This window comes from Dromiciops gliroides, chromosome 1, assembly GCF_019393635.1.
Source record: "Dromiciops gliroides isolate mDroGli1 chromosome 1, mDroGli1.pri, whole genome shotgun sequence".
Taxonomy (NCBI): Eukaryota; Metazoa; Chordata; class Mammalia; order Microbiotheria; family Microbiotheriidae; genus Dromiciops; species Dromiciops gliroides.
Window position 1 is genome coordinate 29,644,313 of NC_057861.1, and position 22,901 is coordinate 29,667,213.

Genomic DNA, 22,901 nt, shown 5'->3' on the forward strand with positions numbered 1-22,901 from the left:
TCCAATCAGGAGGTCCTGAGTTCACATCTGGCCTCAGACACTTAGTAACTGTGACCCTGGGCAAGTCACTTCACCCTCTTTGCCTCAGTTTCCTCATCTGAAAAATGAGCTAGAGAAGGAAATGGCAAACCACTCCAGTATCTTTGCCAAGAAAACCCCAAATGGGGTCACAAAGAGTCAGACACAACTGAACCACAAACAGATAGTGCAAATTGGGGTTTTAGGTCTTCAGACAATACAAAAGCACTAGTTACTTACATTCTCTATACGTGTGTATTTACAAATCTTTTTTGCCACCTGCAAGTTTTCATTGGATTATGAATTTTATCTTACAAACTGGATTATATATATGTATATATATATATATCCAATTTAAATCTCTTGACCAATAAATAACAAGACATTTCCAACAACAAAACTGTTATGTTGTTGCTAGCATCTGAATCTTTGTGAACCCATTTTGTAGCAGCTATAAAAATGAAAAAAGGAACTCAGCCATGAAAACTCTCTTATCCACCCCTCTGTGCACAGGACAGAGTAGCATGCAGTTTTTACAAAGTGGGATACTGAAAGGGCATTTGATCTCACACTGGAGTCATGAGGATCTGAGTTCAAATCTTACCTCAGACACTTACTGGCTGTGTGACCCTGGGTAAGTCACTTAACCCCACTGGCCTTAAACATCCAGGGCCATCTCCAGCCATCCTGACATATATCTTGCCACTCAACCCAGAGTGCTCTGGAGGAGAGAGTGAGGTTGGTAACCTTGCACAACCCTTCCTCACTTAAATCCAATTCACTGCAAGTCATGACATCTGTCATGGTCCTCTTCAGGAACGAAAGACAGACAACAACAATGCTGATGAACATTTCTCTAGTGCTTTAAAGTTTCAAAGATGCTAGATAGGAGTCATCTCCTGTGAGCTTCTTACAACAGTGCCCAAGGCAACTTGCCCATGACAACACAGCCAGCTCTTTGTTCCAGTTCTTTGTCTCCAGGTTCAGCCTGTTGGGTCTTCTACCCACTGGGCCCTTCTGAGACAAACTTGGATGATATGCAGAGTGAAGCTGTCTGTAGCTATGGCTCAGTTTGGGCTTACCCTTTCTTGGAAAGCCTGGCCCCCATAACCACTGAACCTTTTGGTGCAGGTTTCACTCTCTGTGCACACATTTTAAAATACTAGATGAACCGGCTCTTAGCTGCCTGAGGTTCTAGGAAGAAGAGCATTCCACATGATGGCCCATTTAGAGACGGCTACTGACAGAACTAGGGATGCAGTTCAATCCAGCAAATGTTAAGAGCCCAATTTTTGCAAGGGGCTGGCCAGATCTCCCAGTCCCTGCCCTCAAGGGGCATGCAGTCTACTAGAAGGAAACCAGATGTATACAGAGATAAAGAGGATATGGGTAGAAGGTGATGGTGACAAAGGAGGGAGCCAGGAAAAAGTGCTCTGGGAATATTTGAAGAGGGGGAGAGAACATTCCAATTGGAAGGGGGTGACTATGGGCCTGGGAGCCTACAGCAGAAAAAGCTTAATCAAGGACACAATACCTGAGCTGAGCCATGAGGTGGCTTTTCATAGGTAGAAGTAAGGAGGCAACAGGAAACATCCAAGGAATGGAGGGATGCGTTTGCCAGCTAGGAGGTGCAGTGAATAGAGCTCTGGGCCTGGAGTCAGGGGGACCTGAGTTCAAATCTAACCTCAGACACTTGCCAGCTATGTGACCTTGAGCAAGTCACTTCACTGCTATATGCCTCAGTGTCCTCATCTTGTAAAATGAGGATAATAATAGGATCAGATGAAATGATATTTGTAAGGGGTTTATGATTAACCAGTAGGCACTTAAGGTTTTCGTTTTTGGCCAGTTGAGAGTGGATCACAGTAGCTAATTTTCCGAGTTGCGGGGGACCCTGCACGCATCATCCTATCCGAGTCTCACCACAACCTTGTGAAGTCGGTGCTGCCGGCATCATTTCCCCATCCATTTTATTTTTATTTATTTTTTATATTTATATTTATATTTATTTTTATTTTTATTTATTTTTCTTTCCACGCTGAATATGGACTTTATTCGCTGCCCATCTCAGGGGTCCGGGGGTCGCGGTCAGTGGGAGGGCTCCCTGAAGGTGGCGCCCCGCCAGTGCACAAGCGCTGCCAGTTGACCAAGTGCCCAGCAGGCAACCACCGGCGGGCGCGGGGGAAAGGGCCCCCCCCACCCCCATCTAGATCTCGGGATCCTCCCTGTGTTTCCCCCTCCCTCTCCCCGCTTTGCAGCTTGGAGTACCCGCGATCTCACCGGGGGTCGCCAGGACCCAGAAGAGAAGGGCGAGACCCTGAGCTGCTTGGGTGGGAGGTTCGGTCCACAGGGATGGAGAGGCCTCACAATCAGGAGGTCCTGAGTTCACATCTGGCCTCAGACACTTAGTAACTGTGACCCTGGGCAAGTCACTTCACCCTCTTTGCCTCAGTTTCCTCATCTGAAAAATGAGCTAGAGAAGGAAATGGCAAACCACTCCAGTATCTTTGCCAAGAAAACCCCAAATGGGGTCACAAAGAGTCAGACACAACTGAACCACAAACAGATAGTGCAGGCCGCCCATTTGGGGATAATTGAGGCAGTATTTGGACAGGGAGTGGGTCCTCTAGGGCCTCTAAAGGCCCCCTCTCATCTCCCTACTGAGGCCTGCTAGTCTTCTGGAGGAAAGGAGGCGGCTTAGTAGAGCCCCAGCCCTGGACTGAGGAGGACACATCCATGCCCATTTTACAGATGAGCAAACAGGCTGAGAGGCACCGCGGGACTGTCGCCAGGTCCGCACCTGCCTCGGACCCTAGTGTGGCCACACGTGTCACTGCGCCTCTCGGGGCCTCGACTTCCCATCTGTCAAATGGGGACAGTGTCTGCAGAGCCCAGACAGAGCTTCCTGACCCGGCGGCCCTAAAGCCCTTGGCCAGCGCCGAGCCAATGAGAATAAGGCACGGGAGCCCTGCCCCACAGTCAGGAGGGGGATGGGAGGACTACACATCCCAGAGGGCAGCGCGTCCCGCTTGGCTTCTTGGTCAGGAAACGGGCTCTCGTTCTTGGAGCGGGCCAGACAAGACAGACCTGGAGTAACCGGGCCTGGCCTGGATGGGGGCGGGGCCCGGGCCAGGCTGGGCCGGGGGTGTAACGAAGGAGAAAAAAGGGGAGGAGATCTGGAAAAGGGGCGGGGCCTGCGCCCTGAGGAGTGGGGAAGGGAGGACAGAGAGGGCAAAGCGGTGAGGGGGCGGGGCCTGCGCCTTGAGTGAGGGCTGACGCAAGAAGGGGCAGAGCAAGGGAAAGACCGGAGAGGTAAAAACCGTAAAAGGGCGGGGGGCGGGGCTGCGCCTTGGCAGAAGCTGAGAGGAGTGGATAAAGTGACTTGCAATTGGTGGAAGCTGTGAGGAGAGGGCGGGGCCTACGTATTTGGCTAAGGAGAAGTATAGATGGGGGTTAGTCACCGAAGGGCGAGAGGAGGGAAAGAGAGAAGATAACGGAGAGCGGGGCTTTCTACTTGAGGGGTGGAGAGAGTGAAAGAAGGCGAGGGTGGAAGCACAGAAGAGGCAAAGTTTACTGGACGAGAGACGGAAGAAGGGAGGCATAGGGGGAGGGACTTATTATTCATTAGAAATGGGGAGGGAGGGAACTGACTGACCGAGGGGGCGGGGCTTATCCCACTTAGGAGAGAGGGAAAGGAGACGGCGGTGAAAGGAGAAAAGGGGCGGAGCTTACTCCTGAGAGAATGCTGGGAGCAGGAGGGAGGGGGCGGGGCCTACTCCGTGACCCGTAGCGGGAGTGGGGGCGGTGCGAGGGCGCTAGGCAGGGGCGAGGCTTGGGCCGCGGCCGTTGGCGGTTGGCCGCCGGCGGTTGGCGGCGGCGGGGGGCGGGGCCGGGGCCGCGGCCCGGGTGTAGGCGGCGCTGCCGGCTGGCCCCGGAACACGCTTAGTGGAGCGGAAGATGGCGGCGGCCGCGGCGGAGGCCGCTGGAGCTGAGGTCGAGCAGAGGTGGAGGCAGCCCGGGCCCTGACCGGCTCCGGCTCCGGCTCCGTTTCCTGCTCCGGCTCCGGCTCCGGCTCCGGCTCCGGCTCCGGCTCCGGCTCTGGCTCCGGCTCTGGCTCCGCGGGCGCGCGCGGCGGGGACTCGGCGCTCCCCAGAGGAGGAGCGGGCGGGCGTCGCGGCGCCAGCGGCGGTCCCAGTCGAGGAGCTGCGGCAGCAGCAACAGCAGCGGCGGCGGCAGCAGCAGCAGCAGCAGCGAGCAGCCGGCGCGGGGCTTCCCCTGCGGGGCCCCCGCCTCGGGGCGGCGGTGGCAGCGGCCGCGGCGGCGATGTTCTCGGTGCTGTCTTACGGCCGCCTGGTGGCCCGGGCCGTGCTGGGCGGCCTGGCGCAGACCGACCCCCGGGCGGGCGGCGGCGGTAGCGGCGGCGGCGGGGGAGCCGGCGGCGGCGGCGGCAGCAGCGGTGACTACGGGCTGGTGACAGCGGGCTGCGGCTTCGGCAAGGACTTCCGCAAGGGCCTGCTCAAGAAAGGCGTCTGCTACGGGGACGACGCCTGCTTCGTGGCCCGCCACCGCTCCGCGGACGTACTCGGTGAGTCCGGGCCTCGGCCGTAATCGGCCCGCACCATCTCCATCCTCCTCGGCGGGCCTCCCCCGGCACGTGCATGCCGGCCTCCCCCGAGGGGACGCCCCTCCCCCGGACCCATCCCCCGCAAGGTCATCTGGGCACGCGACCCCCGCCGGGCGCTCAGACCGCGGGGAGCCTGTCCCTGCCCGCTCTAGACAGTCCCCCAAAACGAGTCCCCGTCACAAGGGGGGGGGCGAGAGGCCCGGGCCGGGCCGTCGGGGCCACAGGTGCCTCAGGCCTAGCCCGCTTGCACCTGTAACTTGTCAGGCCGAGGGGAGCTGAGGGGCAGCCGCCAGTGACGGACTGTGTGCGCCGGGGATGGGGGTGGGGGCTGGAAGGTTCCCGGAGTTAGGTCTTCCCATGGTTTCCTTCTTTAAAAGTGCCCTAAGAACCCAGAGCACTTCCTTGTCAAGTGAAGGACACCATGACTTTGAACTTGGGTTCAGATGTCACACTGGCTGCAGTTCGGAGGCTGGAGTGGGGTTTGGGACCGCCTTACATTTGACATGCAGTAGAAAAGTTGAGACTTGGGAGACATTTTTTTGGGTAACTTCTTTGTCAATTTTTTTTAACACTTCTCCTTTCACCTGGAGCTAGAGCAGCTGCTGTCAGCTGATTTGTGAATGGCAGGGTAGAGTGTGAAAATGATCACTCAATTTAGTTAGGGGATCACTGCTGACCTTTGGTGGAGAAAGACCTTCAGAGGATTTGGTGGCATGTGAGGAGTCACCGAAATCCGATCCAAAGTCAGTTTGTTTCCTATTCTGTAACATTTCCACCAGGGCTGTCAGGAGTTCCCTTTTTCCACTGCACTTGGAAGTACTCTCTGCCTTCTCCATCCAGCTCCTGACCTCCCTCCCTTTTCAAATTGTAGTCATAAGGGCAAAAGGATATTGAATGGGGAGACGTTAATATTAGTCTTCTGAATGAATCTACTTTGCATAAACTCTCCAGTAAGCTTTTTTTTTTTTGGTGGGGCAATGAGGGTTTAAGTGACTTTCCCAGGGTCACACAGCTAGTAAATGTCAAGTGTCTGAGGCTGGATTTGAACTCAGGTCTTCCTGAATCCAGGGCCAGTGCTCTATCCACTGTGCCACTTAGCTGTCCCCCCAGGAAGCTTCTAATCTGAGTTTTCAAAAAAGTTCGTTGAGGCCAAAGCTTCTGTTTAAAAGGGTAATGAATAATACCCAGTACTTTTCATCCTCAGTTGTCCATCTAATTCAGCCCTCATAACAGCTGAGGGAGGTGGACACTACAGATGTTATCCCCATTTTACAGATGAGGGAACTGAGGCTCAGAGCAGTCAAGTGACTTACCCATGGTTCTACAGCTAATGATAATAACTGGCATTTATGTTCCACTTTAAAGTTTGCAGAGCATTTTGCATGCATTATCTCATTTCAGCTTCACGTTGACCCTAGGAATTAGGTACTGTCAGTGTGATTATCTCCACTGTCTAGATGAGGAAACTCAGAGAGCTGAGGATTTTCCCATCTTCATAACAGGGAACTCTAGGTATGTGGGATTCAACACCAGGACTCTTGGCTCATAAGGTCAAAATTTCTTCCCACTGCAACATATACACAGAGAGCAAAGAGAAGGGTAAGGGGGGGGGTCCTCAGTCAAGGAGCACAGGCAGGAGCTAAGTGCTTTACAGAGATTGCACTTGATCCTCACAACAGTCTGTAGGTAGGCTCTGTTACTATCACTGTTGAGGACACTGAGTCTCATATAGCAAGGCTAGATTAGAACTCAGACCTTCCTGAGTCCTGGCCCAGTGCTGTAGCCCCTTCACCACCTAGCTGCATTTAAGCACTTACTAAGTCCCATCCATTGTACTAAGTGTAGTGAGTACAGGTAAAGAGGTCAGTGCAAGAGCTGTAAGAGTAGATGGAAGCAGATCTGGGAGGGGAAACTTCTTGGGGATGGTTGGATGAGCTGTGTGCTCAGCAGGGTAGAATTTAGATCAGAACTATAATGATACTCAGTATTGCCTAACAAGCATTGGGGTTGTACAAGAGAGTGCCAGGTGAGGCCAGCCATTCTAACAGACCAGGGGGGTCAAGGGCCATTTTGGTTCTTGGTGACATTTGAATTCAGTCTGTAGAGAGGAATTCCCCAGAGTAAGAGGGAGAGTGAGGGTGGTGGGGCATAGGGAGCAGTGTGAGCAAAGACAAAGGGGCAGGAAGGTAGGAGGGAAGGGCAGCAATGCAAGAGTCAGCCAGTTAGCCTGGAGAACTGAATTGGCCACCTTTGAAAAGTAATCTCACCCCAAAGCCAGTTTCCTAGGGAGTGATCACATTCTGCTGTCTGCATCCTAGCCCCTTGACAGAGTGAGCTGAGTGAGGCTGGAGGCTGGGCATAGGTGAAAGTGAGCAGGGAGTGTTGCTTCCTCCTCTAGGTTTGGACTGGAACTGCAGGTCAAGAGCTCGTTTGCCCATGGAGGCCCCTCAACCTTCCACTTTCAGAAAACAGCTGGTCTTAAGCACGAAGGTGTTTGTTGCTTGGATGATAAGCGACATTTCCTCACTGTGGGCATCCAGGACTTCTCGGCTCTAGAGCAAAAGCTCTCTGTAGTAGAGAAAGGGTTTCTTTTGTGTGAGAGAGATAACTGTTTTGTTTCTTCTATTCAGAAGTGATTTGGCCTGTTAGTCATGCAGTGACTCAAGTGTGCCAGAGAACTTGGTGTTTGACATTCTTCTGCTGGGAGTCCTCCCTGAATTTCTTTTGGGAAAAGCCAGGCACTGTGGTTTAGAGGTGGGTGTGGTGAGGCAGAAGGACCACTCCCTGCTCCTGGAAAATTGGCATAGACCACACTTACTCTTGGTTCAAACGGAACTTAACCAGCAGCAACATGACTTTGTCCCCTTTTGTCCTACTTCCTACCTATTACTAACCCTGGCTTTTCTCTTCCACTGCAATGAAGTGTTTCTTAAGGACATCACAATATGAGAATTATTTAACCTTTTTTCTGTCTTGACCCAATGTATAATAATTTGGCTTGCCCATGACATACACACCCACACCATGGGGTAAATTTCACTTCTATAATTCTGCCAAGTTAAAAAAATACATAGGAATTTGAAATCCTTTTTGGTCTGGTGCCTGCCTTTCTCTCTCTCTCTCTCTCTCTCTCTCTCTCTCTCTCTCTCTCTCTCTCTCTCTCTCTCTCTCTCTTTTTTTTATAGAGTCTGCTCTCTACTATATGACTCATAACTGAAATGCAACAGAAATCCCTTAGCACACAGCATCAGAACACTAAAACACAAATTTTCTCTTCTAAAAGGGCTGCACGACATGCTCTGTAACATTTTACCTTAAAATAATGACTTCTAAGGTAATTTTTATGAAAATCTAAATTGTCAACTTGGTTGACCCCTCTAGAAAGATCAGCCTAAAAGATGTAGATTGCGGTTATGTTGGCCTTTGTGCACAGTTTTGATAGTGACAGGTAACTCTTCACCTTCTCATTTAAGTTGGCATTGTGCTAGGTTTCAGAGCAGATGGGATATGGGATGGTGAATAACCTAAAAGTCTAAATAAAGTTTGGTAAGGGAAGGAGCACTGTGATTTAGGCAGTGAATAGAATGGATGGGGATATACAGGAGGCCAGGAAGGGCAGCCAGGTTTGTGGCCAGAGCACCTGAGTTCATGTGTGGCCTTTGTCATTTAGGACTTATTACCTGGGTGACTTAACCTCTCTGACTCACTGAGCCTCAATTTCCTCATTTATGAAATATGGAAGTTAAACTAGCTGACTTCTAAGGTACTTTCCGGGTCTAAATCTACCCTAATATCACTTAGGGAATTTTCACTCTATTGAAACTCCCGGATCCTTTGGAGACAAACTATTGTCTAACTGTGCCTCTCTCTCAGCTCTTACTTGTAAAGTTAAATTGCTTTAACCCAAGTGTAAGGCTTCGTATTTATCCTTTTCTATTGAATCTCATCTTATTCATTTCAGCTCTAGGCTATCAAGATCCTTTGGGGACCCTGACTGTTCTTTAGTATATTAGCCACCCCTCCTATTGATGGGACATCTTCAGACTTGGTGATTATGCCTCTAACCAAGCCATTAATAAAAATGTTAAACACCATGAGGTCAAGCACAGATCCCTGGAGCACTCCACTGGAGACTGATTTCCAACTAAACCTTGAAATGTTAGTGACAGGTCTTGAATCCGTTTAACTGTATTGTCATTTAGTCCATATGGCCCCATCTTTTCCTTGACTAAAATCTAGGCCAGCTGTGTCTGTGGCAGTCCTGATCTCCTAGTTTAGTTACCCTGTCTCAAAAGGAAATAAGGCTAGTCTTTCAGAACCTGCTCTTGGTACTGCCTTTTGTGATCTCCATTTCCTGTTCTCAATGTTCACTTCATGTTCTTGATAACCTTTTCCAGAATTTCTGCAGGAATCAGAATCAAGCTCAACAAGCTGTAGTTCGCAGACTGTGTTCTCTTCCCTTACCTGAAAATCAAGACATTTGTCATGTCCTGCACTTCCACAGCACTTCACCTATTCTCTGCAGTCTTTCAGATGTCCTTGACAATGGCTCAACAAACCCCTTACCCCAGGATGCAATTCTCCTGGACCAAAGGATTTGAATTCATTGAGGGCTGCTAGGGGCTTTCTTCCCATCTCCCCAGTTATCTGGATATCAGTTCCCTCTTGGCCACCTTAATCCTGGCCTTTCTGGGGCAAAGATCATTTTCCTTGACAAGAGAAGACAGAAGCAAAATGAGAAAGTTCTGCCTTTGTTATTAGTTACCATTGTCCCATCCACCCCAAGCTGAGGTGGATTAAGATACACTTATGGAATGGTCTGTTGAAAAAGTCCAGACTCAGCTCCCTGTTACCTCCAGGAGCAAATACAAAGCTTTCGAGGTCCTACATAACCCAGCTCCCCTCCTGCGCTTCCAGGTGTCTTGTACCTTACTCCCTGGCATGTCCTTTTTGATCAGTAACACTGGTCTCCTGCTTATTCCACAAACAAGACTTGATATTTCTAGGTTCTGGGCATTTTCTCTGGCTCTCTCCTTTGTCTGAAATGCTCTCTCTCCTCATCTCTGCCAACTGGCCTCCCTGGCCTCCTTCAAGTCCCAACTAACATTCCATTTTCTACAGGAAGCCCTCCCTAACCCCTCTTACTTTCAGTGCCTTCCCTCTTAATTATTTCCTCTTTATCCTGTATAGCTTGTCTTGCATATATTTGTCTTCATGTTGTCTCCCTCGTTAGAGTGTAAGTTCCTTGAGAGCAGGGATTGTCTTTTGCCTCTTTTTGTATCCCTAGGGCTTAGCAGTGCCCGACACATAGTAGGCACCTAATAAATATTGATTGATATTTTGCCTTGTATTGTAGCTATTGTACACATCTTATTCTGGGCGTCCTCTTCCTCCCCCCACCCCCCACATAAGCTCCAGAAGACCATGTCTTATTCATCTTACTACATCTTTGTATCTCCTATGGTATTTGGCACAGTGTTTAATGACTTGTCTTTAAAGCCAGTTTATTTTATACCAGCTCAATCTCATTACTTTTATAGGCATCTTCTCCTTAAAGAATATTTTTTAAATGGTACCATCCAGCTGGATGACCCACCTTACCAGCCTTTGCTCCCTTGTGCCTGTTTCTGAGAATCAGATTGACATTCATGGCAAAGGTTTGTTGTTGTGGAAGATGTTCTAAAGAGAGTACTGGAGATCTTAAGGCCATTCTTTGTAAGAGCCCTATCGACATTTCTGATGGGCTGTCTTTTCCAGGGATGGAGTGTTCAGAGGTGTGGGGAGAAACACATTCTGGAGGTTATGGGGAAAAGCTCTGTGGGCCCTATAGCCACTTATCGGTGTTTAGATTTTGGGGGTGGGGGTGAGGCAATTAAGTGACTTGCCCAGGGTCACACAGCTAGTAAGTGTCAAGTGTCTGAAGCCGGATTTGAACTCAGGTCCTCCTGAATCCAGGGCCGGTGCTCTATCCACTGCACCACCCAGCTGCCCTGGGGTTTAGATTTTAGATTTTAACAGAGAGCAGGAGCCACATCCAGACACAATCACAGAACTTGAGAGTTGGATGGGACCTCAGTGGCCGTCCAGTCCAAGCTCCACCCCAAAGCAATCCTTACCTGACATGCAAGGGGGGCAGTGAGGAGGGTCTTTTTAGGCTTGGAGGCCTCAGTGATTCCCAGACCATTCAGATGTCCTGTCTTCTGTGATGAAGGGCCACTTGTGTCTCCTTGTGTTCCAGTTGTACTTACCAGAGTGGGAAAATTAAAACTAAAGACTGAGTGAATGAGAGTTGATGCTGACCCTCATTATTTTGTCTGTTTTATTATTTTTTGTTAATTCCCCATTACTCTTTAGGTTTGGGTAATTAGGAAACACAACAGGGAATCAGATGTTTCCCTAAATAGGAAGGGGACTTAAGCTTCTGATTGGAGGATCCAGGTCAACCCCTTGGAACAGTGCTACCATCCTTAAAAGGGAGGAGCCAAGGGGGTGTGGCACCTAGCTTTGTGAGAGGTTGGCTGTTAGGCTCAGGTGTCCTCTGGTGTTGGCTGGTACACATGGGAGGTGAGGTTCACTGCTGAAGAGGATCGGTGATTGGGCACAGCATCCCTGGTCTGTTCGAACTAGAAGAATTTCTAAAATGTTTTGAGAATTGGGGCAGCCCAGATGAAATAAGTGTATGACCTATACTTTGAATAGGCTAATTACTCATCAGAGTGCTTATGTTTTGGTATCATAAATCAGTCATGTTACTTTTTGTCACATCTTGTGTTACATAATCACTTTCTTATGGTGTAGTGTTTTTTCCCCAGGCACACCTTAAAAGTACTACTAAGTTTGGAATGTCAGTTCCTCATTTCATTAGATTAGATTAAAAGAAAAAAAATAAGCACTAGAAACCAGAATGATCAAGGAAGTAGCAAATCTTAGGCTTAGTATACAATGCCATTCTCTGGCTTTTGGAAATATCAAGGCTTAGAAAGCATTATAGCTGACGAGTTGCGGGATGAGTTTTTCTGAGTACTCTGTCATGCTCTATTTAAGATTACACCACTGGCACTACAAACTTGATTTTTACAAATAATTTTTTCATATTTCTTTCACATAAAACATAGTTTTAGTTTTGTTTAATTTGAACAGCATTTTACTCCACATTGACTTCATTATAATTTTAGAGCTACCTTGTATCTCTCATTCATCAGAGACCTTTGCTTTCTTTCTCTGAGTTCCAGCCCCTTTCATCTAGTTAATCTGTAAGCCAGTACAAAGGCACTAGGACAGTGGCTATTTACAGAACAGGGGAATCTTGTTGTAAAGTGAATAACTGATATTTATATCATGGGTAGAGCCCTAATAGGCAGGATTGGAAAGGTAGCCATCCATCAAGTGATTGTGGCAGAAGGTGGCAGCAGGTCTTAACTGGCTTTTTATATCATCGGAACTTTAGCACAGCTCTATGAAACATCAACCACACTTAGCTTGCTTAGTTGCAATAAAGGCCACATGGAGGTTACTCCACTGGGTGAATCAAGAAGCAATAGCACTAGGCCAGAAAATTTGAAGCCATTCCTTTCAGTAGAACAAATAAACCGAGTCAAGTTCAAGCTAAATGTAAATGAAAGTCAGCTCACTTTATACATGCTCAGTGTATTGTAGGAAAGCTATAAAGGTATCTGTTTAAAATAATTATTTTAATAATATCCCAGAAGGCGATGTTTGTTTTGAAATTAATTTGTCTGGGGAGGGTTTGATGAAGTATTCTGAAAAGTACTAGGAAAAGGGGGCAGCTAGGTGCCGCAGTGGATAAAGCACTGGCCCTGGATTCAGGAGGACCTGAGTTCAAATCTGGCCTCAGACACTTGACACTTACTAGCTGTGTGACCCTGGGCAAGTCACTTAACCCCCATTGCCCTGCAAAAAAACCTAAAAGTACTAGGAAAAATGAGGCTAACAGTAGCAGTATTTGGGAAATCAATTAACCAGGAGAAGAGTGAGGCCATGTTCTCCACCTCGAGCTGGGTGGAGAAGGCACCAAATGACTGTTTGAATGGAAAATTGGTTTGCTTTTTTTTTTTTTTTTTTTGCAGGGCAATGGGGGTTAAGTGACTTGCCCAGGGTCACACAGCTAGTAAGTGTCAAGTGTCTGAGGTCCGATTTGAACTCAGGTACTCCAGAATCCAGAGCCAGTGCTTTATCCACTGCGCCACCTAGCTGCCCAATTGGTTTGCTTTTAATGGTCTCAGAAAACATGAGCCTCATATACATACATGTGAATCTGCTTCTCCACTTAGGCTAATCCCTAGATGACATAGTTTAAGCACAGTGCATGTATTTTGGGGGGTTTTGTGGTCAAAAGTACTAATGATTTAGATAATTAATTAGATATGGAGAAAAGGGACCTGTGTGGATGGGTGGACTTCCTGCCTGTTGCCCTGCAGAATTGCCAGGGTCCCAGGTGTGGGAAGAAGCGAAGATGCTGGGGCCAGCTGGCCACACATGGCTGGGGTTCCCAGGTCTCCAAACTCTCACTTCTTTGGGGTTTTCTGGTTCATTTCTCTTGATGTGATTAAGTCTACACATGATGAACATGGGACTAGATGCCAGCCATGCCATCCCAGGTACCAGCTGCACCAGCCCTGGTTTACTAGGGTGGCTCAATCCTGAGAAGGGCTGGCCTGCCTCCCCAGCAATGGGGAGGACAAGTGGTTATTCTCACTTTTGATTGTGGCTATTGTGCTCCTTCCCTTTGCTGGAATCTATTCTTTTCCGTCTCAGAATTGCTCGGTGACTTTGATTTAAGGCAAATGTAAAAGGGTTAGCAGTATTGAATGAAGCAAACAAAACCTGTTTCCATAGTAAATCATCTTTGCAGCTTAGGTAGTTAATAACAGTGACTCTCGTGCTTCTGGGAAATGAGGAAGTTAAACATGACTATCTCAGTCATGTTCTACTATTGAAAATGGAGGAACTCTGCCAGCCTGGGCAGGCTCTTTCAACTCATCTCAGTCTGTCTCCTTCACACATCCTGAACTGCTAACTAAATCATCAGTGGTCTTCAGTAACAAAGGTGTTTGCAGGCATGCTTTGTGGTCTCAACCCACAAACTGAATTCAATTTTGCATCGTTCAAAATCCTTTAAACTCAATAATTGATCTAGATCTGCTTTCATTTTAAATCAAGGTATGAGTATCAGCATTGAAAAGTTCTTGGCTTGACTTTTGAGTAGTGGCATATACTGAAAAATACAGCATTTAAATAATGAAATAGGAAAGAGGGAGATGATGGAAGCCAGGGCTTATTCTTACCTCTCTGTCTATACTGTTATCTAAGTGAGGAAAGATTAGACTTGCCGGAGATCCTTTTACTAAGGGAAAGCAGTCGAATAGATAAACCAGAAACTTTCTCTGAAGGCTTAAAATGATAATGATAATAGCTAGCATTTATATAGTACCTATTGTGTACTAAGCATTGTGCTGAGCACCCCACAAATATTATCTCCTATGATTCTCACTGGAGGTAGGTGTTAATATTATCCCATTTTCAGGTGGGGAAACCAAAGCAAACCAGAGATAAGTGACTTGTCCAGGGTCTCACAGTAAATTTCTACGGTTGTGAACTCTGGCCTTTGTAACTCCAGGCCCAGCACTGTATCCACTACATCACCCAGCTGCAGCTATATTTGAAAAAAAAAGAGTCCTTAATTAAACAAGAGACCCCCAACTGGTCACTGCTACTCATTTCCAAAGTTAAAGAAATCTATTCAAAGAAGAAAAAAAAAGAGTCCTTAAATTTAATAAATGCTTTTATTTCAGAAATGACTTTTTTTTTTTTTAGTGAGGCAATTGGGGTTAAGTGACTTGCCCAGGGTCACACAGCTAGTAAGTGTTAAGTGTCTGAGGCCGGATTTGAACTCAGGTACTCCTGACTCCAGGGCCAGTGCTCTATCTGCTGAGCCACCTAGCTGCCCCAGAAATGACTTTTTAAAAAGGGTTTTGAAAATCTTTTAGTAAAATTTTAGTGTTCTGATCACGTAATTATTAAATCTATGAAATTTGTGCAGAAACAAAAGTAATATTGTTGAGAATTTTGATAGTTGAACTTTCATAGTCGTATTTTAATAGAAAGAACACTGAATCCAGATTCTGAAAACCTGCTTTCAAATTCTAAGCTCTGCTGCTCAAGGGCCAAACTGTGCAACCTGGGCCAAGTGACCTGGCCAACCGCCCTACTGCTGTTTCCTCCTTTGTAAGATAAAGGGAGTTGGGTAAGTGATATACCTGAGGTCCCTTCTAGTTCTAAACCCTTGGACCTGCTAAGCAATCAAATTAATTTGTTGTAGCTTTGGCTCTTGAGCTACTCACAAAATAGTGCTGCTGGCTTTTGTTTCACCTTCTTCTTGAGTAGTCAGAATCTCTGTGTGTATAAATATTTTAAATTCTTTAATTTGGTATGCTTTCGTTATTTCCCGGTAATAACACTAGCTTCTATTTCATATTTAAAATGGGATTTCTTTGGGTGTAGATCTTAGTCTGAATTTTTATTTGTAAGTATGTACAACTTCTGAAATCAACAACAAAAAATCAAAAAATTGCTTCAAAAATTGGTCTGACCTGTAACTCCCTCAATGTGGGGCAGTCCCTTGAAGTCGGCCTGGATCACTGAGAGGTAGCCACGGTGCTATTGTGTGTGGCTGCCTGTCAAAATAGCAGGAGTGGCATCTAATGGAAGATTAATGATAGCTAGCATTTAGAGAACCCTTTAAAGTCTGCAGAGCATTGTACATATGTTATCTCATTGGGTCCTCACAGCAACTCTGTGAAGTAGTAGGCATTATTGTTGTTACTATCCCCCCTTTTACAGATGAGGAAACTGAGGCACAGAAAGGGCAAATGCCTTGCCCAGTGTCATACAGGTCCGAAGTCTGATTTGAACTCTGGACTTCCTGACTGCAAGGCTAGCACTCTATCCACAATACTTGATACCTATGATCCCCATTGTCTGGAAGTATTCCATTTTGGTTAATAGGAAAGCCCCACGTAGAAATCAGTTTTCTCATTTTTTTTTAAGGATTAGAATTATTAGGGTATATTTAAAGCAGGTTACTTGCAAGGGATAACTGATCTTGGCTGAAAGAGTGAATTTATCTCTTTGTTTGGAATCTTTCATTTCTTCCTTTCTTTAGCTTTTGACACTTAAGACAGATTATTTCTTTAGTAGAATTGCCATTCATTTGCCCGCAGGCTTCAGCCTGCAAATCTCCGGAGTGGCTGGGTTCTCTCCTCCATTCGATCCAGCTAACGTTCATGGAGGGCTTCTGTGTGGGAGGCACAGTTAGGTGCTTGGGCTACAAAAGCAAATCAGGAACAAGTCCTTTTCTTCATGGAGCTTTCTGTAAAGTCTCCCAAGTTCCCTGCGGTGGCTCTTCAGCGTGCCCTGCTTAGAGACTTCCCTGAGTTTCTGACGGAGATGCAGTCTTGGAGGGATTAGAAATGGCCAGTGCTTAATGCCCAGAGCACTTCACCTGTCAGCTGTTGCTGTGGGGAGTTTTTGCCCAGGGAATAACTACTTCACTTGCTTTTTAGAGCAGCAACATCACAGTCTCTGTATTTCATTGCAGGAGAACTGGACGATTAGCCAAAACACTACTTTTTTTCTTACCTTTTTTTCTCTTTTGTGGGACTACTTGTTGTTTCCTGCCCTTTCTCATTTTAATCTTATTATCTGGGCCTAGAGGAATAGCAGCATATTTTTAGCACTTAGAGAAGTTGAGGCGTTCTCATCTCAGTTATTCTGGGACTCTAATGTCTTAGTGTTATGATCTCCACTAGGTAAATATTAAAAGTGTTTCAGGGGAATCCCAGGGATCTGAGGGTATTGCCTAAAGTTACCTTACCTCGTTCCCCTGCCAGGGAAACTCTTGCTGGGTCAATTCAGTCCAGTGTGTAAAACCATGTAAAATCCTTCCTCCTTGTAGGACTTTAAGTCTCGTGGTACCTTTTAGCATTATGAACTAGCCAAAGTCTTGCCCTGCTCATTGTTCTGGCTTACCCAAAGGTTTCCTTTAACATGTTGGTTTTATACCAAAACCCATTCAAATAGATGAAGAGCACACATTTCACTCATGGGAAAGTCATCTCTCTGTAAAACTATAAAATGCTTTAAAAAGTCATTGAACAGGGCGGCTAGATGGTGCAGTGGATGGAGCACCGGCCCTGGAGTCAGGAGGTCCTGAGTTCAAATCCGGCCTCAGACACTTAACACTTACTAGCTGTGTGACCCTGGGCAAGTCACTTAACCCCAATTGCCTCACTTTAAAAAAAAAAGTCATTGAACATAGTCAGGGATAAACATGTCATTTGAGTAATGATGACTGAAACTCGGAGATTATATTTTAAATGTATAAAAAACAACCAAAACATTAAAGGTTTCCATAAAAAGGCCAATCAACAAATTGGCATTCAATAACTTTTTCTCATCAGAAGTTATTTTCTCTTACAAAATGTATTTGCTGGGGCAGCTGGGTGGCACAGTGGTAAAGCACCGGCCCTGGGTTCAGGAGGACCTGAGTTCTAATCCAGCCTCAGACACTTAACACTTACTAGCTGTGTGACCCTGGGCAAGTCACTTAACCTCAATTGCCCTGGGGGGCGGGGAAGAACATGTATTTGCTTTGTACTTAATTCTTATGTCCATATGAAGTTGTTGGGTTTTAAAAATCAGTATATGTTAGGGGCAGCTAGATGGCGCAGTGGTTAAAGCACTGGCCCTGGATTCAGGAGTACCTGAGTTCAAATCCGGCCTCAGACACTTGACACTTACTAGCTGTGTGACCGTGGGCAAGTCACTTAACCCCAATTGCCTCACTAAAAAAAAAAAAAAATCAGTATATGTGGTCTCCTTCCTTAGGAAGCTGGGGATAATAGGATGGAGAATTGAAGCTACTGCTAGTTCATGAGTCCTTCTCTGTGACTGAAGTTCGAGATACATCTTTGGTTTTCAGTGGTTATGTAGATGGGCTCGTGTGTAGGCCCCATTTTAACATGTAATCAAGTTTTGTTTGGAATGAATTTCAACTCAGTAAGCCTTTTTTACTCTGCAAGCAATTGTAATACATTTTGCCTAGAAGCTTTTTTACAAATTGGGATTTCATTGGTTATTAACAGCTGGAGAAGTGGGGTTTTTTTAAAGTCTAGTAAGTTTAGAATTAAGAATACAAATTTTATAGAATTTGTCAGGAGCAAAGCTTTTCCATTTAAATAAATATATTCTGAAAGTGGAAATTTGTCCTTTGACTTAAAAATTGGTGTTGGGGAGAAATTCTCTTCTCTTTGAACAGGATTGTTAAGGATTGTTAAGGGTGCCCTGAACTTGTCTTTTTTAGTTGCCAAATATTCTATAAACACTCGACCCAGCGTGTAGTGTTGCATACTAGGTTATAGAAGGAATTCAGAATATACAGCTGGCAAGCCCTAATCACCTCTGCTAGGTACTTTAATATCATAAAGCTAATAACGCAATTGAAATAATATATACAAATGGAATGTTCCTATCTTGCCTTAGCATCAGTTTACTGTTATTTCAAGTGTGGAAGTATTGTCTAAGTATAATAATGATTCTACTGTGGGGGGGGAGGGGGGGGCTTAATGAAAACCTTCAGCTAGAGATATGTGATGGGAAGTTTTTTTTTTTAACATATAAGGTATTTTATTTTTTATTTTTTTCCATTACATGTAAAGATAGTTCTCAACTTTTGTTTATACAAGCTTTACAATTTCAGATTTTTCTCCCTCCCCTCCCTCCCCCCTCCCCTAGTCAGCAGGTAATCTGATATAGGTTATATCTATATATCTATATACATATACATATAGATAGATAGATATATACACACATATATATATAATAACTTTAATCCTATTTCTGCATTAATTCTGTTATAAGAGAAAAAATCAGAGCAGTGATGCAAAGCCTCAAAATAGAAAAAAAAAACAGCACCCAAAACAAAAGAAATAGTATGGTTCAATAAGCATCTATACTCCACAGTTCTTTTTTTTTTTTCTTGGATTTGGAGATCCTCTTCTATCATGAGTTCCCTGGAACTCTTCTGTACCATTGCATTGGTGAGAAGAATATAGTCCATCACAGTAGGTCAACACTCAATGTTGATGATACTATGTACAATGTTCTTCTGGTTCTGCTCATCTCACTCATCATCAGCTCACGTAAAACCCTCCAGGTTTCTCTGAACTCCTCCTGCTCCCCATTTCTTACAGCACAATAGTATTCCATTGTATTCATATACCACAACTTGTCCAGCCATTCCCCAATTGATGGGCACCCCCTCAACTTCCAATTCCTAGCTACCACGTAAAGAGCAGCTATAAATATTTTTGTACATGTGGGTCCCTTTCCCCCTTCCATGATCTCTTTGGGAAAAAGACCCAAAAGTGGTATTGCTGGGTCAAAGGGTATGCACAGCTTTTTCGCCCTTTGGGCATAATTCCAAATTGCTCTCCAGAATGGTTGGATCAGTTCACAGCTCCACCAACAATGAATTAGTGTTCCAATTTTGATGGGAAGTTATTAATGGAGGTTTAAGATTGTTGGGCTCTGTTTCCTTAAACTGACATGTGTTTATGGAAAACTTGAGCAGGAGAAGTTATGTGCCATTCCTGGAGAGAATGTTTTTACTATAAACAAATTTTTAGGCTGCAGGTACGGTACCCATAAGTAGTATCAAAGGTGTTGACTAAACAATGTTTTTATTATGATATTGAAATTCTGAGTAAGAAATGAATGTGAAAATGCAGCCAAAATTAGAAGGAAAGCAGGAAACTGGGGGATTTTTCTCTGATAAAGGCCTCATTTTTCAAATATATAGGGAGCTGAGACAAATGTATAAAAATAAGAGCCATTCTCCAGTTGATTGAAGGATGTGAACAGATAATTTTCAGAAGAAATCAAAGTTGTCAATAGTCATTTGAAAAAATGCTCTAAATCACTACTGATTAGAGAAATGCAAATTAAAACAACTTTGAAGTACCACTCCATACTTATCAGATTGACTAACATGACAGGAATGCGATGGGATGTGGGAAAATGGAATACTGACTTGGTGGAGTTATGAACTGGTTTAACTATTCTGGAGAATAACTTGGAACTATACCCAAAGGGCTGTAAAACTGCATACCCTTTGACCCAGAAATACCACTACTAGGTCCGTATCCCAAGTAGATCAAAGGAAAAAGAAAAGGACCTTTATGGATAAAAATACAACAGCTCTTTTTGTGGTGGTGGCAAAGAATTGGAAACTATGGGGATCCTCATCAGTTGGGGAACGGGTGAACACATGGTCTATGATTGTGATGGATTACTATAAGAAATGACAAGGGGTATGGCTTCAGAAAAACTTGGTAATACTTATATGAACTGATGCAAAGTGAACTGAGCAGAACCAGAACATTGTATACAAGTAACAGCAATATTGTTACAACAGTTAACTGTGAAAAACTTAGCTATTCTGAAAAGTATAATAATCCATGACAATTCCAAAGGACCCATGATGAAAAGTTATATCTAGAGAGAGAATTGAAGTGTTTTTTTCACTTCCATTACTTTTCTTGCTTTTTTCCCCCAATACGGCTAATGTGAAAATATGTTTTGCATGACTTCACATGTGTAATGGATATCATATTACTTGCCCTCTCAATGGAGAGAGGGACCGAAGGGAGAGAGAGATTTTGGAACTGAAAATAATAATTTAAAAAGAAATTTTTGTGAAAGGAGAAAGATGAAAGGGTTTCTACCACCATTGTAACATGTCATAACTGTTTCAGGTTAAGGATTTCATACCTAAGATTGTCATTTAATGCATGAATTCCATGAAGGAAATGGATGTCACCAATCAGTGATCTGGCAGAAAGCTTTCATTTCTATGATAAAAACAATCTTTTACAATACTATGGGTGCCAGCAAACTCATGGCAGTCTGGCTGGTTTGAGGTTATGCTTTTAACCAAAGCTGTTAATTTTCTTCAATATGCAAAAAAGACATTTAGAAAAACAAAACAGGGGCAGCTAGGTGGCACAGTGGATAAAGCACCAGCCCTGAATTCAGGAGGACCTGAGTTCAAATCCAGCCTCAGACACTTAACACTTACTGTCTGTGTGACCCTGGGCAAGTCACTTAACCCCAATTGCCTCACCAAAAATTTTTTAAAAAAATAAATAAATGTAAGAAAAATAAAACAGGGATCGGTTTGTTGTTGTTGGGTTTGTGTGTGTGTGTGTGTGTTGTATTTTTTGTTTAAAAAATGGCAAACCTGGTAAATAGCTAAGCTCAGAATGGAAGCTCCACTAAATGGGATCCCACCTTTTTCCAGATTTCATTGTCATGTGTGCACTTAGGATCTAAATGACTTTAGGTACATGAACTTAATGTTTACTCTGGGCTGGTACTGTTGAAGCCTTTGTACATGAATTCCCTGCTGTCCATTACCCAGCAGGGCATCTCTTCCCATTTGGAATGAACGTCAGACCTCTTTCTGCAAACAAACATTAGACTGAGGTGACGATGCTTGGTTGTCTTCTGTGTTCTTGTTCTTAGCTGCAATCCACAGGATTTAGCACCAGAGAGGAACTTATAGGTAGCATAGTTCAACCAAATTACTTTATAAACTAATGCCTAGAGTGAGACTTGCCCAAGATCGTGTAAAAGTGGGATTCAGCCCCCTATCTTCCCGCTTGAATTCTCAATAACTTGACACTATCACATCGGGCCTTCAGTTCAGAAAACAATAAGAAGGACATTGTCCCTTAAAGAATCTGTAACATAGTCCATTTCATTCCAACAAGAATTATGTGCCTATGATATGCAAATACAAAGAATAAGAAATAACTTCTTTTGAGGGGTGAGGCTATAACATGCAGATAGTTAGGCAAATATTCCAATTCTAACCCTAGGGAGCTAGGCAGGAACTCTATTTCTTTTGAAAAGCTTTAAATATTATCCTAGAGGCCAGAAGCTTCCATATTGGTTTCTCAAGTGGCACGATCAGATCGAGCCTTAAAAGTAAAAAAAATAAAACGAATAAAATTTTTAAAAATCATCTTGGCCGCTCTCTGAAGAATGAATTTGGAAAGGGTTGGAGTTGGCTGTCCCTTTAGGCTGTCACAGTGGTCCTGGGATAAGACAAGTGCACAAATATACTTAGCTTTATACAATTACTGCTGTATGGGTGCAGATGAAGAGATCTGTTGGGGGACCTTGGTAGATTTATCCTTAGATTTCTGTAAAGGTAATAGACATCATTGGTGGTGAATATGCTTTTATTAAGTGCTCTGTGCCTGGCACTGTGCTGGGTGCTGTGGGTGCCAAGACAAATAAGGAAATGGTGGCAACCGTTCTGCCCTCAAGGAACTTGTTCTCTCCACTATGTTTGTGAATAGATCATCTCCCTGATATGGGAGCTTTCGGATCACAAACCTTCTGTGCTCCTCTTAAAGCCAGCTCAGGAGCTCATGAGGGCCAGCAAGCATGGCAGAAGCCTTCCTCCAGATGGCTCAGCACAATGCAGTCATTAAAGTAGTGGTCCTCCATCTTCTTCTAAATACCTCAACAGGGATCCTCAAGAGTTGGCATGTGAGGAAGGGACCTGACTGCCAACTTGGGTTTTGTGGTAGACATTGTATGGATTCTAATGTTTTGGGGCAGTGGAGGAAGGAGAGAAGTTTAGCCCTAAATTATGAAAACTATTGTTTGTACTTCCTTTGGGAGACCTAGATCCTTTGCTGTCGGTCACATGCTTTGCTAGGAGTGTTTAAACCTTTGTCCCTACCCCCACCCCACCCCCAGCATCGAAATGTATTCTGAATGGCATTGCCATTCTGGTCTGAATAAATCCCAATTTAAGTGTCTTAATGTCTCTGTTACAGGATACTTTCATTTTCCTCAAAGAAACAATCATGGCTAAAAACAATAAAATATAGCATCATGTTTCCTATATATATATTTGGAGGGGGGGTTAAGTGACTTGTCCAGGGTCACACAGCTAGTAAATGTTAAGTGTCTGAGGCTGGATTTGAACTTAGGTCCTCCTGACTCCAGGGCTGGTACTCTATGCACTGCGCCACCTAGCTGCCCCCAATATATATATATTTTAAGTGTTGATCTAGTTTTATCCAGACTCTAATCCTCAACACAAGACTTTATATTATGTAACTTGTCCTTCACAAGGAAATAAAAAAGCACGTGGGTTTTCAAG

General features: G+C 44.8%; 1 protein-coding gene across 1 annotated transcript in view; it reads left to right on the top strand.

Moving 5' to 3' along the window:
• Window positions 1–3,932: 3,932 nt before the first annotated feature.
• PPTC7 (protein phosphatase targeting COQ7) overlaps window positions 3,933–22,901 on the top strand; it is a 40,159-nt gene continuing 21,190 nt past the window's right edge. The window contains exon 1 of the mRNA XM_043965438.1: window positions 3,933–4,603. Within this exon, the coding sequence (XP_043821373.1) occupies window positions 4,342–4,603 (262 nt within the window). The 5' untranslated portion in view covers window positions 3,933–4,341. The remainder of the gene's footprint in view (window positions 4,604–22,901) is intronic.